At 40.3% G+C, this 17,969-nt stretch overlaps 3 protein-coding genes across 7 annotated transcripts in view; 2 read left to right on the top strand and 1 right to left on the bottom strand.

Annotated features, from left to right (window-relative positions):
• Positions 1–17,969, bottom strand: part of garnl3 (GTPase activating Rap/RanGAP domain like 3) — a 151,908-nt gene that overhangs the window by 91,817 nt on the left and 42,122 nt on the right. For all 5 annotated transcript variants that reach the window (XM_022228592.2, XM_087142944.1, XM_087142946.1 and 2 more), the window contains exon 3: positions 5,224–5,791. In XM_022228592.2, the coding sequence (XP_022084284.2) occupies positions 5,224–5,456 (233 nt within the window). In that variant the 5' untranslated portion in view covers positions 5,457–5,791. The remainder of the gene's footprint in view (positions 1–5,223; positions 5,792–17,969) is intronic.
• On the top strand, positions 8,722–12,361 carry LOC110975804 (tetratricopeptide repeat protein 22-like). The gene is made up of 2 exons (XM_022228595.2): positions 8,722–8,857; positions 9,612–12,361. The coding sequence occupies exon 2, from the start codon at positions 9,628–9,630 to the stop codon at positions 11,998–12,000; it is 2,373 nt and encodes a 790-aa protein (XP_022084287.1). The 5' UTR covers positions 8,722–8,857; positions 9,612–9,627; the 3' UTR covers positions 12,001–12,361.
• On the top strand, positions 12,615–17,937 carry LOC110975802 (tetratricopeptide repeat protein 22-like). Its single transcript, XM_022228593.2, has 2 exons — positions 12,615–12,909; positions 14,243–17,937. The coding sequence occupies exons 1-2, from the start codon at positions 12,799–12,801 to the stop codon at positions 16,634–16,636; spliced, it is 2,505 nt and encodes an 834-aa protein (XP_022084285.2). The 5' UTR covers positions 12,615–12,798; the 3' UTR covers positions 16,637–17,937.

Raw genomic sequence — 17,969 nt, 5'->3', positions numbered from 1 at the left:
ATATCCTAATCACGCATGTATCATGCCAGGTAGAAGCAGGTGCGTCAATCCACCGAGCCCTCTCCTATGTCTGATTATGGCGCACTTAATGTTACTATGTTATCATTCCATTCGATGCATTGGTAATCAGTGCACCCATTTTATCTTCGAAAAATATGCAGACCTTCCTTAATCCCGAAGAAACTGGGGAAAAAATGAAAATGTCAAAGGAATTTCTTTTAAATATATTGTCAAGTCAATATGCCCTGTATTTCCCAAACTGTCATTCTTCTGACAAAATCATCTCAACTGCTGCAAGCTTATGTTTTCAGTATCAACCTGTGAGTTGCTCTACAAATGGCTTCTTTATGGTCACATTCAATGCTTTAAGTAGTGTCATTTGTCAGGAATTTAAGGAAAACTACGCAAACATATAACAATTTGGACACATTCAACATGTTTTCTTCTAAAAATGAATTTCCCATGGGCCAGATTTTCCATTAGCGACTACCTCGGTAATATTATACATCTTTATGGTTGGGTTTCTTGATCAAATAGGGACAAATATGATTAGCTCTGTTATCCAGTTAATCTTTCTTTGATTTTATTACAGTGAAGGACGTCAGCTTTACTCAGTTTTTCGGTGAGCGGCGAAACAGTTGAAATTCAAATGTCATGATAACATAAATTTGCATGGCCCATCTATAACCCGCTCTGATTGAATTAGTTCTGATAGCGGGATTTCAAGAAATGGATCGTGTATTGTTTGTAAACTGATTTTTAAGGTAAGCGAGTGGTGCACGATGTGAATGGACCGTGTGTTCACACATTTTGCATGCATTTGCATCGTCGAGGGAAATTCATCGGCATGTATATCGTCTCTCACATGTTTGTGAAATTTGTTGTTATTATGACACTGCACAAATGGTGTTCGAACAAACCGAATGAGACAAAAGTTAACCACAATACAAGTGCTGCCGCGTTAACCTGACGTAAAGGGACGAATATATCGCTACCTAACGCTGCTCATAAAACTATACCGTTGAGGGTCTCCAACAAAATAGAAATTTACGTTACGGGTTGCTGATATGTGGTGGTATCTCTTTAAGGGAAACTTATATACTGTCTCTCAAGCTCACTAAAAAAAAGAGCATGATTCAAATGACAAGAGTGTTCGACCGCTGCTTGAAGTTAAGATTAGCATTTAAATCAAGTGCCAATATTTTGGAACTCACACCTCAGGGAGCCTAAAAGATCAGAATTGATCTACAAATTTCCATAAGACATCACGGGTAGTTCAATGACATTTACGATTGAAGCTGATTCCATTCACTGATTCCTATATATCGATACGAATTGGCGGAAGGGGATCCACTGGCTGAGACGTTTTCACAACAAACAAGACCGCATTCAATTGTGCCGTAAAATGGCTCCAAAACACAGTTATGCAGGTTAAAATGAAGGCCCAGGCCGCGCTCAGGTATAAATTTCACTGCTCGATTCTGAAAGTGAACTGGCTTACAATGTCAGCAGGTGTATTAAGTTATAACAGATTAACTGGAAATTCTGAATGCACTGATAAATATCAGACATGAGTGATGACAGGCAAAGAACGACCTTCTTCTCTAGACTTTCCAGAAGCATTTTTTTCCTAAAAAGTAAATTTTATTGTTTCTGTTTCATTTCTTTCTTTTATCCAATTAATACAATTTTATCAGCGTCGACAAATTAAAGGAGTCATGCTGTGTGAAATTCTGTCCAGGAAAAATGCTCAGAAGTGTTTTGTTTCAACAAGGCAGGTTTCGCCAAGATCCTGGTTAAAATTTGACAGAGGTAATATTACACTACGACCAAAGAGTTATTATTTTTTCACTTGTTCTAAATTAAAGCGTCGTAAATTTTGACCATCATTTTGTGTCAGTGTTTATTTTAGGTTGCGTATTCGAGAGGCAATCCTTGACTTTCACTCTTGAGCAAAATGTTAGCTTACATCCAAAGTACCTTGAACTTTACAAGAATTCCTCACCCCTCGCTTTTTAGCGGGCAACAAAAAGCCAACGCCCTCGCTCCTCCAGAGCAAAGGTTGACTCCGTTGACTATACAAGGGAGGAGACACGATGAGATTTGATGAAGGGGCCTTTGCAGCTAACTCGTGCTCGATTTATTGTTCCATTCATACCATTTCTCCTTCCTGTGCTGCTGCCGTCAATCGTCGTCATCGTGTTACAGTCGATATGCATACAGCCCAGCGATCACCTTGCATGATTTGCCTGCTATTTTGGGCACTGGCTGGAGGTGAGTGCCCGCTCGATTCTTCATGGCATTGCTCTTTCTGTCTCTCTCTCAGGTATAAAGCTCTCCGAAATGCAATAGAATTAAATTTATGACCATCCTTTGGAATATACAGGGCTTATTTTTATGACGTTTCATGAAAAGAAAAACCGCTGCATAGGGTGAAATTTTTCCAATTTCATCTCATTACAGAAAGAATCTCATGAGCACGCGTGTAAACGTACTTCCAAGCATCTATATTAAAGGACAAAGCGGATATATGCACGTGGGCCTGAAAAAAGGTTTAGGATTATCAAAAACATGATCTTAGGCTATGTTCGAAACAGGCTTCTAGAGCTACGGCCAGGTCTATTCTAGACAACAGACTCGGATGTAGCCACAGTGATACGCAGATGCCTTTTCCTCACTGCACGCATGCCTATTTCTTAATCTCTGTCTGAAAAAATGAGGTAACACTAGTGAGGCATTCCAAACCGTTTTGGAACACAATGAAAACTGGCAGCTGTGGCATGTTAGTCTGTATATTAGATGTACAAAAGGTGTCCAATGTTCCACCCGAGAAACATGCAAAATTGACTGGTTGAGGCAACACAATTTTACAAGAAGCTGTTGGATATGCCTTGAGTATTAACAGGTTCAGTGGTACATTATTTTTGCTTTGTGAAAATACTGGGAAATTGAGCAATGTTTAATTGTCTTCGTATTCATTGTAATAAGATGGTACTACCACAGTATTACCTCTATAGGATGTTGTGTGTAGCCTGGTTTATCTCTTTTTGATGCCAGGTACAGAACTGTTGGGGTTTCGAGTTAAGAGACAACTAGTGAATAGGATAACGCCTGTAATTGACTTGGTAAACTATATGGCCACCCCTTCCTCAGGGATCGTGGAGGCGGTGGATGCACCCCTCCCCATTGGGGTGGCTGTAAGCGTCGCCCCAAATCAAACTATTTTCTGACAATAGCATGGGGGCGCTACAAACAAAGCCAGTCGACCAACCGCAGCAAATGCTACATTTTCCCTCGGAAAATGACCGTGTGAGCGCGGAATAACTACAGAGGGCGGCAGATGTAATTTGTGCCCGGCATCTCCAGCAGAGACACATTTTAACGTATACGACACAATGGAGGGCGAACACCGATCACTCAATGCATTTATGAAGTTTTGCTACCGTCTTACAAAAACGAAATTGCAAACTAGAACATTTGTTTGTATAATCTGCAATACACTCAATATTGAATTTTACACGAGTAACACGAGAAATGAACCCTGTTCGAAATTTAGCGCAAAATTGATAAAAAATAATTCTTGAAAAACATGACTACACTAAGAAAGGAATTAGTGAAGACCGTAAGATTTGTCAAAATGTTCTACTAAGGTGGGACGTTTACACGTTTGAACTGAAAAGTTCAAAATCCGTTTACAGATTTTCTCAAACGTTTAAACAAAACTGTCCCTTTTAGAGGTTTGACGTTTTGATTGATATAATCTGACGTTCATTTTTATCGTAAACGATGCCTGTTACATACTTTTTTTCAATTTTCAATGTACTTTTTGAAAAAAAAAGTGGATCTAAACAATGCTTGTTTTAAATGCCCCAACATCAATCTACATTTTTACATAGGTTGGACCATGTGCATTGTTGAACTATATAATAATGCATATATGAAAACACTGCGGTTTGCGGAGGTGGAATTTGTAAATTGTTTGCTAAACATTTAAACGGTATGGGAAAGTTTTTGTAAATTTTTTTTCATGTTAAACTTAAATTATTAAACATATTTCCTAAATGATCTCGATTTCATCGATCCTACAAGAGAAGATATATCGAGCACTGTTAGGGTAAATAATATGATGTTTACTGTGAACTAATTCACCGACTGACAATCCATCCATTGACTGAACTCCATAGATGCGATATACATGTAAAAGGAAAAGCAAAAATTTAACCTATTGATACATTCATGGAGGAAAAATTCGCACCTACTGATGTTCATACTATTCACACCATTTCTGCCTTCTGTGAACGCTGATAGGTGTGTTGTTACACGACAATGATTTTAAAGTTTTCGCACCGAACAACCTTCCGGGCAACCTCGTTCCCGTAGGTCGATTTCGCTGCGCCATACTGGTTTTCATCATTTCTTTTGTGACGGGCAACAACGCGCACGAAGCCCGTGGGAATGAGATTGCGTTCCTCTCATATTCTGTCAGAAGATCAAACAGCGCCATCGCATGTCATACACGAAATCCACTATTGCTTCCTGGACTCGGGCCACGGGAGCACCGTAATATCTTGCAAACAGGACCGGAGAACCCTCGGGTCGGCAAAGGACGGATCAACAGATGGTATTTTCATCTGAGAACACAATCTTTCCCATTGACAGGACAACAACCCGAATTGCATGAAATGGCGAAAGTAATTTCCCTAGGGGCATTACCTCCCACCTACGCGATGACGTTGATGGCGCAGAGTAAACTACACGGTCTTTGTGGAATGCACGAAGAAACAACGTTGCCGATTACCACATTGACGATTGATCACTCTGGGGAACACAAAGTGCTAGTGGAGTGATTTCCAATTGAAACCAAATACTTGTAACCAATTCAATACTACTGTCTGAGACAAATCCGTCTAGCTCTTCAACAATTTTACTTACGGTACAATGTTCATTTAAATTCAACACTGAGGAATGAAAAGTAATCTTAATATGGTGCAGAAATATCAACACCAAATGTTTGCGATAACTGATTGTAACCTACGTTCACAATGTGACCAATGTTCACAAAATCGGGTATTTGAAGAAAACTTCAGTATAAACACAACAGTTAATGATCTACAAATTCAAATGTTCAGAATGACAAGTGAGGCACATGCAACAGATTTGCTGTAAAGGTTTAATGCTCTCGGAAGGTGTTTGCACATCAAGATGTGAGAAGTTGGTACTTACCCGTCTAACACCTCGTCGTCTAAGTCAGGAAGTTTGGACACTTCCTCGTCGATATCCTCGGCTATTCTGGCCATTGGCCACATGAAGTACATAGATTCCCGTACCAGCTGCCTCAGCTGCGGCCCCACCATGGCGTTTAGATTGGGGAGATCCGTCTGGGACTCACTCAAGGTCTTGGACTTGGGCAAGGAGAGCCGCAAACGACGAGACTTGGTGCTGTTAGACGCCTCCATAACTGATCCACTCGCTATTTGGTTGGCTCCTGCGACAACTGAGGCCGCTCTCTTGCCTTATCAAAGACAGAAGTAATTCGCCAATGACGCGGAGCTAAGGTGGTTGTCATCAACGTACGATCGTTGCTCCTGCTCTGTGTGGGCGGTGTTTAAAACGCCAATGGGGAATTTTAAACGATTTCTGTGGCGGTTCAATAGTCGGTGTGTTCCAACTTTATACGAGTGTGATTCTCCAGCAGTTGTCCACAGTACGATAACCCCCAAAGGTTCTATCAAATTCATCCGTCTCCTTTCCCCTTAAAATCTGGCAAGGAAAGCACAGGGCCACCTCGTATCTGTGAATAGAAATAAAAACACTAGGTGCATTTTTAAAACAAACTTCATAAGATAATTATCTCATTATTACGCAAAATTGCGATCCCAGACCAATACGACCCTTTCCAAACGCACACTGCATCGACAGATTTTGTGCACTATGATTGGCCAACGCGTAGCAAATTAACACTTGGAGGCGCACTACTGTGACTCGCCCGTATTCGAGATGTGACACTGGCGTTCACTGCGGCTACTGCCACCATAAGGGAATAAATGCCAACCAAATTCAAGTTAATGAAATCGACAAATTCCATAATTCACACGGAATTCATTCGTTTGACTTTTCTGAATATTTGTTCAAAAAATCAAACGAAGGAATCCGTATGACCAGATGGTATGTACATTGGAAATATACAGAACCCTGGAAAACGCCAATAGAGACACACAGCATATTTCCAGTCGTCTGTATCAGGATGGCTGGACATTATGGTCTCGATAATCTATGTTGGATTGGTTCTTTTCGAAGGACAGCGCGCCCTCTCTAAATCCAGCGATAAAGATCACATACCGACCGACTAGTTACCCTCAGCACAATTAATGATGACACAGAATTCAAATGCAGCAGCACCAACAAATTTAAATTTTGAAATTAATTGGAAATAGACTTCGTTGTAAATTTACCAAATATAATTGTTACGGCAATATAACCATGAGAAATAACTTTGAGCTGTAATTTATATTCTAACAATTATTGCGAGAATTGTATATTTCATAATTAGCGGTTTGTGATTCTGTAGGCTAAAAGTGCAAAAGTGCAGTATTATGTTATTCTCTTTGTTGAAGAAATGTTATCGGAACAAGCCGATCTCAAGTTAAGCTAGATAACAACGGTATTATATTTACTTCCAATAAATGAATATACTGTGTTGAGTTTTTGCAAACATTGATATCTAAAAACAGGTAACCAAAATCGTAGCTTCGGAAAGCTGCAGTATGTGAAAAAAATACAACGCAAGATTAACCTTGCTCAAAATATACGTGTATTGAAATGTATTTAGAAAAAGTGGAATGTTAACACACATCTTTGCTACATTCACGGTGGCGCACGCGTCAACATGCGTGCCCCTTGGGAAATATTTACACAACAGAGGGGCAAGAATGAGCGAAAACGTAGATTTTCTATTCCACGAACAGACTCGCCTCTTTACTAACTGATTTCGGCTAATTGACCACTGTGTGCCATTTTAAATACCATGTTCAGGCAAACGTTTAGCTAGTCGAAGAATCATTCGAGGGCTCTAATGCACAAACTTGTTCAATGCTTTTTTCTTGTCTTTTTTTTTCTTTTCGTTTTTGGCAGTTTTGAAATACGAAAAACCTCTGCAGGGATTATCTCGAAAACCATTTTCCTTCAAAATCTACATGTGTGACTCTTCATCAAAACGGTGTCAAAATATTATTTGCACTTGTAAAATGTTAGAGTTTCATATTTTAAGAGGAAATAAGTGATTTTATGAAAGATTTAGACTAATATGCATGTACAAGAACACTTGGCTATCTGACGCTAAGCTGCCAGCATGAAAGAATACCGTAAAGCTTTATTAGTGGTGAGAAAATAAAGTCCAAAATTTTGTTATTATCGTTCAGGTTCAAAAAGATATAACATGACGACGTGTTCTCTTACACAGATATAAAATACTTTTAACTGAATAAGAATTTCAACAGCAATATTTTAAAAATCACCGGAGGCGGGTTTTGATACGCTGCAGAATGCTACAAAATCATAAATGCATAATTTGACTCTTCATTTTCCAATTGCACCGCAAAAAAGCCCCCCCCCCCCGAAAAAAAGCCAAAACACAAAACCAAAAAAAACCCAAAAAACAAAAACAAAACCAAAAACAAAAAACCAAAAACAAAATTACTACATTTTCCTAACTTCTTAGTTGGTTTACAGAAGCAGTGCCAGTTAACCGTAACTAACATATTTAATATCTGGAAATATGATGGTATTTACACATTATATCAAAACACATTTAAGGAGGATTTAATTGACTTGCTTGAACGTGAAAGGGATTTTGGTAAAATTTTCCGAAATTACAGACTGTGAATGTACAGCAGTGTTCAGTGAGTTGTGAAAATGACTACCTAAGGAGGCTGAGATCAGTCAAGATTTGGTTTCATTGGAGATTCCCTCATTAACTGGTACAGTGTATATTGCACTTCGTCTTCCAACGGCCTCTTTTATGGTATATCTTGTGTCAATTTTACAAGACGAATGCGTAAATTTATCTTTCTGTGTACTCATGATTGCCTAAATTTTGGCCACCGGCCAGAGAAGTTAATATAGTTAAGTAGTTTATGGTATAATAATCAGTCGCGTGGTTAGTGTGAAGGCTACTTGTTATACACACAAGTTTAAAAATCAAAGATCAAAGACCATCAAAATGAGTGTAAATTTTGCACGAAAATATTGCTTCAATTACAGCCATTACACGATTAAATTTTCAATTTGATTCAATTCAATTGAGAATAAAACTCGGACATTCGCTTTAACGTGAAGCTGTGTTTAGCACGTTAGTGGCTTTTTATGAGAGATTATCATTGTAATGATGATTTTATATTAATTGTGGTGGTATTTATAATAACAGCATAATCAAAGTATTAAACGACCACCATAAGGATGTCCTGCATTCGACAATATTTTATTGTATTTACCAACTATGCTTTAACGGTTCATTTCAAACTCTACATTTTCAGTGTTGAAATTCCCGATACAGGTGGGGAGAGAATCGCCCAGATATTTCTTGTATTTCCGTGAGCAAGCCATGTAACCAGAGAAAAAACAACTGTGCTCAAAGGTCGCAAAACGATAACTGCACTCCAGCGTCAATATTATGTCGTTGCGAGGCCACCGTACAAAAATATCATTATCAGTTCCATCACGGCCCAATGCATTATGCAAAAATGCACAATCGAGTAGACACGACGAATACGTGAACACAATACATGCACTGGCATATTTCACACTGTATCTGGTTATAATGTCAAGAGTATGTGGGACAGATCGAGCTGATTTTACACAGGTAGGTGGACGTAACAATTTTGGAAGATTTTATTGCAGTAATTTTAGGACGCCATTGTACATTTCATCACACAATCTCAATTAATAACTTAACGGGGGAAATTCCAGATAGCCCTAACGGGAAGTAATAAACAACCATTTCATCATGTACGTAGTACGTATAGAGCAAACAGTGTGACCTAGGCCTCCACAAATGCTTCATATCGGCTTCCCCACATGCCACTTAAAGCCACTCTTTGTTTTGTGGAATATCTCTGTAGATTCTATATTTGTCATTGTCTTTCTTGTTCTAATGGGATGCAGAAGCATTCATGTCATCAATCAACTATAACTCCATGGTGACATTAAAGTGCAACTGTGGTTTCGTTTCTTGCAATGACATGGAAATGTGTCAAAGGGGGTACTGCGTTGTGAAGTAAAAAAAAAAGTCTGGACGTCGACATATTAAACGTCAGTGACTTCTATGCTGTGACAAGGGTGTCTTTAAAATGTAGAAGAAACTAGTTTTAAGTTATAGTTTTCACTGAAAGCTTAATGCAAAATCCAGATTCTGATGAACCTTTTCAGCTCTTAGCCCAAAGTACGAAAATGCCACCTCTTACACTATCAGGTGCATGTTTGGTTATGGTCAGTCCATTTTCATGACCTAAACCTAAACTTCCAGGTTTCAGACCATTGCAACGTTTTTCAGTCCGGTTCCAGAAACGCATTTTTTCCCTTTTTACTAAAATGTCTACTTATTTGGTTATTTCCAGATGTCACATTTCAAGTATGGCCTCTGGCGAAAACTATGGTCATTTTCTTCTCCCGCTTACCATGAACCAAGGTCCAATAGATGTTCAACTAGCTGAGCGTTTGTTTGCCCTTCGATCTGAGCATCTTCACAAACGACGACCAGAGCGTCATGCCATCAGAAACCTGCTTGCCATGCTTGCCTTTCGACTGGGCCATTTCGACAAAGCTTTGGAGTATTTGGACAAAATTCTCTCTCCTCTGGAAGACCCGAACAACTTGAACGCCCTAGCCAACCGACAGTACATGTGTCAGAATCTGTTCCGGGTCCAAGAAGCACGGGAATGTGAGAAGAGGATAGTCTGGTTGCTCACGGATGGTGATACGGAGGAGATGGAGACAAGACGCAAGAAGCTGCGAGCACGTAGTCTGGCGGAACAGGCCTTCGCTTACTCCTTTGAACTCTTTGAGGAGTGCATATCTTTTGGGAGATACCGTAAATCGATTGAACTCTACCAGACTGCCATTGAGTTAGCAGGTAATGTCATTGATAAGGAAGAGATGGACGAGTGGATCTTCACAATCGGAGTGGCATCTTTCATTATCTACAAGCGAATCAAATACGTTTCAATGAGTGACGAAGCTAAGACACGGCTGCAGACAGCTATCAACAGCTTTATCCAAACTGTAAATGAATGTCAGGACAAGAATTTTGTGAGTGATGCTTGGAGGCATCTTGGGGTTCTCTTCAAGCAATCTGCCGAGCAAAAGCAGAGTTCACTTCTACCTTCCCTCCCAGACGACTTCCAAGAATACGTGCGCAAACCGGGTCTGTGTTTTGAGAAGGCGTATAGCGTCTCCCCGCACGATCCGCGGATTCTTGCAAGGCATGCAGAATACTGCAAAAACTCAGGGGATATCGAAAAGGCATTGGAACTAGTGAACGAATCGATCCAGTTAAATGCAACGGTCTTCAACCTCCATGCGTATTGCGTCAGAGCATATATCTTGATTGAACAATACAAAGAACAGCTAACTAATTTCAGAACACCAAGCTTAACTTTACTTGAAGATGCAGAAAAAGATTTAGCCGTAACTCTTCAAACATTTGTTACACCTTGGCATTTAGCAACCATGGCAGAAGTCTTTTACCTCAAAGCACTGGATCGTTGTGGCAACGTGATAAAAGGAAAAGAAGGAACGAACAACCTGCAAGTTGCACTCACCTACTGTGCCAAAGCCGCGGCCTGCTACGGGGGTAAAAAAAGACCAGAAGTTCATAAACAGCGTGGTGAATGCCTCTGCGTCATGGGTGAGCACCAGACGGCATTAGGCTGCTTCAAGAGAGCCGTCGACTGCGAAATTGCTAACCAGTTTTACAAGGGAAGCATTGGGCGACTTGTCATTGAGTATGTTCACGTATTACGCTACAGGTCATCAACTCTTTCTTTTGATCCGCCATTCCTCGCTGACATGGTTTACTGGCTACAGAAGGCAGCTGGTATATGTCTGTCCACAGGATGGATTCTGACGCAGCTCCAAAATCTTCAACAGATTCCAGGATTTTGGAAAATCTTTATCGACTACTGTATTAAAACTGGGCATGGAGACGATCTTGAAAGCATAGAGCTAGCAGCTTGTGCCGAGGAAAGCCGTTGCAAAGTATATCGCCAACATTCATATCCCACCTTGAATGAGGAATCTGTTTCGGAATCCGTCGTTAGGAAGAGATGCAAAAGTTTCCCAAAGGTTGGTTCCGTCTGTATCGACACATCACCAACGATCCAAAAGACCCACGAAATACGTCCGCAGTTGGTTACTGCTGCCTTATCGTCTGTCAATCTGGAAGCCTCAGGAGAAGTACAAGAGGATATTGTTTATCTTATATATAATCTCAAAACTGGAAACATACATATCCCTTCTAAATTATCTTCTGACAGTATAACCAAAGATGTCTCCTGCAAACATGTCAAGCCAGCTCCCGATATAGCCTTCAATCAGCAACTTCCCAACGATTTCTTTGTCATTTACAGCGACAGAGCCTCGGAATGGGTCCAGCACAGTCTCCTGGAGGAACTAGAGAGAAATCGCCTGAAGGGATGCATACGACATCGCGACTTCATCCTTGGAAAGCCGAATCTCGAGAACTACTCGGACTGTATAAAACAAAGTGTGTGCATCATTGTGGTGATCACAAAGGACTTTGAGAAGGACCAAGGCTGTGTTCGGGGTATGCTAATGGCAATGGAAGAAGGGAAAGTTGTGATCTCTATTTTACGGGAATCGAGGGACCTTCCTCAACTACTTAAGCCGTACGCTGGTCTGGATGCTACCGATGGTACTGTTGACTGGGCTCGGCTGGAAAGAAACATTGAACAACAGATCAACTCTAACATTAAATACGACACTTAAAAAATGCGATCACTGGGGTGACACAATATAGAAATAGCGCAAATTCTCGATGGAAATGCTTTTAACATAAACGTACTGTTCATGCTCCCAAATATTTCATTTTGTTTTCCGTGAACAAAAGCCATCTGTCGGGGAAAAGTTCATATTCTCAAACTTTTATACGCAGATGAAATATATCCATTAGCACTACCTTTCAACTACTGGCTTTTCAGCAGACCAGACTTTTATTAATTTTTAAACTATGTGCGAGTATACACCTGCGGGTGTGTAGTTTCCGCGCTTTGAATTTCGTGTCAGACTGTTACTTGGAAATTATTCTTAAGGGAATAAAGACGCTTGTTTATCTTTTGTTAGGCCATAAGCGGAGTGCAAAAGCATTTATCATTTCTTGGTCCATTTGATAAAAATAATGATGATAACTGAGAGGCCTTTTATAGACAGGATAAAATTTTCCTGATTCAAATGATCCATCACGGAGGCCTCTTTATATTTACGGTTTAAAGTTTATCGGATTTCACTACTCGATAGACAGGAAAGGCAAACCGGCCACATTTTGACAACTAGAAATAAAGAGGGCGCTGTTGATCATCATTATGCATGCTCGCCCGTCCGCTATTTAGGCTTAGCACAACCTAGGCCCCAAAGTACATAGTACATACCGGTTCTTTCTTTTCATTTGAACGGTTCAGCACGTATGGCTCAAGTACTCTAGATGGAGCACATACCAGCATCTGGATACTTAGCAATACCGTGAGTTGAATCCTACCAAAAGTAAAACGGATCTTGAACTAGACCATCATGAATTTGTCTGAGCAATTTCGCCGTGACTCGGCCAGACAGACACTGAAACTGTGGCCGTCCACAACACACAGCGAGGTTAACGCTGGATGGTTCTCACTTCTTCGGCCAGTAAGTGTACATTTTGATACTGAATTTACCTGAAATTACATAGAAGTAAGGCTGGCTCCATGCCACGTCGGTCGTCAAACTTTGTCGTTAGTAGCTTCATTAATTGATAAATTTGCCCACAGCACTACATACACTAATATCAAATCATTAATTGAGGACTGCAGTTTGACCTACATGTGTATATGAAGGAATTTCTAATGAATTATTTTCATGAAGTGACGCTGTGACAGGCCTGGTAATATCGATAAGCTTAAGTATGTATATGTGGTGGTGATAACATATTTTACAGACCACATTATGAATTTCGTGCAAACCCATGCAAACGTTTCTCCAACGGCAGAAAAGTAGGTTACATCGACGAACATCTTTTAATTCTGCTAGTAATGAATCAACAAACTGTTTCACGTTTTAGCCAGTGGACGACTACACAGGGAAGCCATTCAGAAAATGGACTTATTCAGAGTAGCACATTTACACAGCGCAGGATTTCTACATAAAACAGCTGACAGTACTTGTATTTTTTGAAAGTTGCTGTCATGGAACTGTTGAGCAATGCATTCAAACATTAAATAGTTGCCACCAGCCCATTAATTATTTCATCTCGATCCTTTCATCCATTAGTCAGGATTTGTTGTGACTCATTAATTTACGAAGTGGACGACATGAAGTTCAGCCATCTGTAACAGTAAACTACAGAATGTCACAGGATAGCAAAAACAACCAGGAAATGTCATAAATATGCCAAGTGTGTATAACTGCTGCCCTTTTTAGTAGTGAGAATCGATGGATCACTGTTATGAGCCTTTCTGCTTCACTGAACCTAATGTGTTACACTGGGGGGTGATGAAAATGGAATACGTGTACTTGAACTCTGATCCTATGTCTGGTGTTTATGGCAATGGGGGTGGACGGAAGCATGAACTGCAATGGTATAGGCCTATATACATATAGAAAAGGGACAAAATAATGTATGCCTCAAATGTATTTGCAGTTGAGATCAATATGCTGCGTGGTTGGTTTGAGAAATTTTGGTCGTGTTCTTAGGCTTCTAAAAGGAAAACTTGGTTAGGTTTTTTCGATAAATGTATTAGATTAATAACACCTGCACCTCTAGGCGGATAATCGGCAAATTCATAGATCGGTCAAGTGGATGAACAATACTTGCAAGTTGGGATATTTGATCAGACAACTTATATGAGAGCAGAAGTAGTATAGGCAACATCCCCGAAACAACAATAACAATCCCCTCCACAAATAAGCCTCTTTCATTAAGTGACAGCACACGAAAACGAGAGCAAGTCTTTCATTCATATTTTCTTCACTTCCTGTACAGGCTCAAGAAGACGTCGACAAGTCCACCGAGGCTGTTGGTCTATTCTTGTTACCTTTGACCATAAACAAGGACAACATCAACGCCAAATTGGCCGACAGAGTTATTGCCATTAGAAGGCGCTTCTTGGACTTCAAGAAAACCCGACCGGAGAGGCATGCCATCCGAAATCTTCTTGGGGTGCTCGCTTTTCGACTGGGCAAATTCGATGAAGCTCTGGAATATTTCGACAAAGTTTTGTCAGAGGGTGAAGATCCAGATAATCTGAATGCCCTCGCAAACCGAAAATATATCTGTGAGAAACTCTTTCTGTTTCCAGAGGCCAAGGAGTGCGAGCAGATGATTACTGACCTACTTCAAAATGGTTTAGAAAATCGGAGTAAATATAGAAAGCTGAAAGCGCGCCGTTTGGCTGAGCACGCTTTCGCGTACTTATTCGAGCTCTTCGAAGAATCTGTGACATTTGAAAAGTACGAGAGATCAAGTGCTCTTTATAAGGAAGCCATTGATCTTGCCGGAGATTTAGTTAGCCAAGACGAAATGGAAGACTGGTTGTTCGCCTCGGGGATGGCTTCTTACCTCATCTATAAAAGAATTAGAAGAGGGGGGCTGCGACAACATGAATGCAGAGATCGCTTTCAAGACGCAGTGAACAAGTTTGTTAAGGTTACACAGATGTGTCAAGACGGCCTTATCCTCGGTGACAGCTGGAGAACTCTTGGAGAACTCTTCGGAAAACAGCAAAACCACCTTCCGTTGGTCCCCGACAAGTTTCAAAGTTATGTTCGTCATCCTGAGCAATGTTTTAAAAAGGCTTTGTCAGTATCACAAGACAACCCTCGAATAATCGCAAGATACGCAGATTATTTACAAGGACATTCTCGAAGCAAAGCATTAGAGTTACTGGACCAGTCGATCGAAAAGGACTCAACTGTGTTTAATATTCGTGCGTACTACATCAGAGCAAAAATTTACATGGAACAATTCGAGAAAGATGAGAACATTTCCTCACTAGAGAAAGCCGAAGAGGCTTTGGATGTTACTCTCGAATATTCATTTACACCATGGCATCTAGAATTGAAGGCCAAGGTATTTTATTTAAAAGCCAAACATCAGACAGGAATAGGAAGGCAGGCTAACCTGCAAAAGGCGCTTCTTTTTTGTGCCAAAGCTGTCTCCTGCCAAGATGGCCAAAGCCGACCAGATGTTCATAAACTGCGTGGGGAGTGTCTGTGCGCCCTGGGACAACACAAGATCGCACTAGGGTGCTTCAAGCGCGCCATTGAGTGTGAATCCGCGGCTAGTTTGTATCTGGGAAGTGTGGATCTTCTTGTTTGCGAATACGAACACATCTTACTATCCACTCCAGCTCCCCTACCGCCCGATTCTCCATTGCTTGCTGGCATGGTTTACTGGCTTCACCAAGCGGCACAACTGTGTCTCGCTGCACGAAAAAAACTTCAGTCGCTGTCTAAAATCCAACAGCTTCCCCGACATTGGATACGATTCGTCATGTACTGTCACGATAACAAACACAGCCAAAAATACGAAACTATCAAACTGGCAGCTGCACACGGGAGTAAAAGTGGTCCATCTGGTCCGCACCGCCGACGGATGTCATGCCACGAAATAGATGAAGGGTTTTGCCGACCTAAATTGCCCGACAGAAGTCGGCGTAACAGTTTTCCTGGAACAGATGCTTTTTTTCAAGAACCGTTTAAATGGATTCCCTCAACAGTTACTGCAACCGATCTTGATGAATCCCAGTTGATCTCTCATCATTCCAAACCCGTCGATGGGGAGATCGACGAAGATTCTAAAGACCTTCCCTTCTCAACAAAAAAGGAATATAATACCTTAACATTCACAGTATTTTGGAATCCCAAGACTAGAAAGATTGAAATCAAGACATTACCATCACTCTCCGATACTGAAACAGACGATGTAACAAGCAAACATGTTAAAGCTGCACCTGAAAATTCCCTTAATCGCAAACTTACATACGACTTCTTCGTCATATACAGTGAAGATGCTTCGGAATGGGTTCTACACGAGTTACTTGAAGAACTGGAAGGGAGTGGTCTTAAAGGTTGCGTCAAAGACCGTGACTTCACTCTTGGCGAATACCACATAGAAAACTGCTCGAAAAGAATAAAGGAGAGCGTTTGTACTATCATAGTTGTCACCAAAGGCTTCAAGAAAGGTGATGAATTCCATGGAATGATTATGGCCTTGAAGGAAGGAAAACCGGTGATTCCAGTGCTAAGGGGGGAGAGGGTCTTACCAGCACCTCTGACAGGACGAACATGCCTCGATGCCACGGGTGCTGTCGACTGGGCTAGATTACAGAGAAATATTGAACAGGCGATTGCAGCTGTGAACATCAACGGTTCTTGAAATGAGCGAGCCATTAGATAACTTAGCTACTCCCTTACTAGCATAAGAGGAAACAACATGAAAATGAAATGTACAATTATCATTTAATTACATGGAGACCACACAACTTTCAAAAATACACTTTATGCAACGTCCGCAATCGAAAAGCCATCTTTATGCAAAATTATATATATATTTTAATTTGAACAGTTTGGGGCCACTTTCATGAAACAGTTACTGGAAAATACATTTCTTTTATTTGATATACCTCCTCAAGCATTCTTCACAAGTCAATTGATTCTAAGAGATTTGATGGTCAAAACCAAAGAGAGGTTAATCCACAATATTCTTAAAAATGTAAATTATAGAAAACGAGAAAATAACAGTATATCAACTGATACGCCCCATTTAACTGAGAAAAAGTATATTTCCACAGGTGCACGTGTCCTACTTACAATTGAGAAATTCGAGAAACTAATATTGATAAACTCAGTGATATCCGACTTATTATCGACCATTAACTATTTGGATGTGTTTCTTTCTTTCCTTTGGTAAATATAACTTGTTCGTGTCTGTTAGGGATTGGTTATAATCTCCTTTACTCTATAAACTAACCGTCTCCAAGACAAACCATTGTTATAGAATTTCCATTGTCTCCTTGGAAAAAGTAAAACTATACTACAAAGCATTCGGTCTTGGAAAGGCATAGGTCATAAATATGGCGATCACTCAAAACTTTGTCAGGACGAGTTCAAAGAACACCCCACCGGCATAACTTCACGAATGTAGGGGAAAAGGGACATCTTGGTAGGAAAAACGAACGTTCTCACTGAATGTTTACGTCATGTTTCTGAGAGCATGGCACTTGTCAATGTCAAGTAAGCACAGGGCAAGTCTCAGTTTCAAACCTCAAATGCATGAGACACCTTCTTGTAACGTTTTTGACATTTATCTAAAAGTAAAAATCTAAATTCAAAATGACTCGTGCAGGAAAAGAGACATTTTCGAGACACCCCATACCAGTAATGCTTTTTATGTTTTAAACCTCTGAACTGCATTTATAAAAGCACAAAAATCACATCAGGCGAGGCACTTGTTCATCAGTGCAGTTATGCTATATTCAATCTGAATGGGACAAAAGGTAACATTTTGTATTCTTTAAGGCTTAATTACAGTGATGGATTCTCAATCTCCAAGACCGTTAGGTAAAAGAAATGTTTGACAAACAACCTCAAACTTTCAGTATTTTACAGTATATAAAACAGTGGCTCGAACCTCCTGCGAATAAGAAAATATTCCGAGTGTAAATTTGTCAACATAAACTTTGAGTCCAAGTCCAAAGTTGTCTTCAATA

The sequence above is a fragment of the Acanthaster planci genome, linkage group LG11 (assembly GCF_054643075.1).
Source record: "Acanthaster planci isolate LZ-2023a linkage group LG11, COTS_SCS, whole genome shotgun sequence".
NCBI lineage: Eukaryota > Metazoa > Echinodermata > Asteroidea > Valvatida > Acanthasteridae > Acanthaster > Acanthaster planci.
The sequence above is the reverse complement of the archived record's forward strand: the minus strand, read 5'-3'. Positions and strand labels throughout refer to the sequence as shown.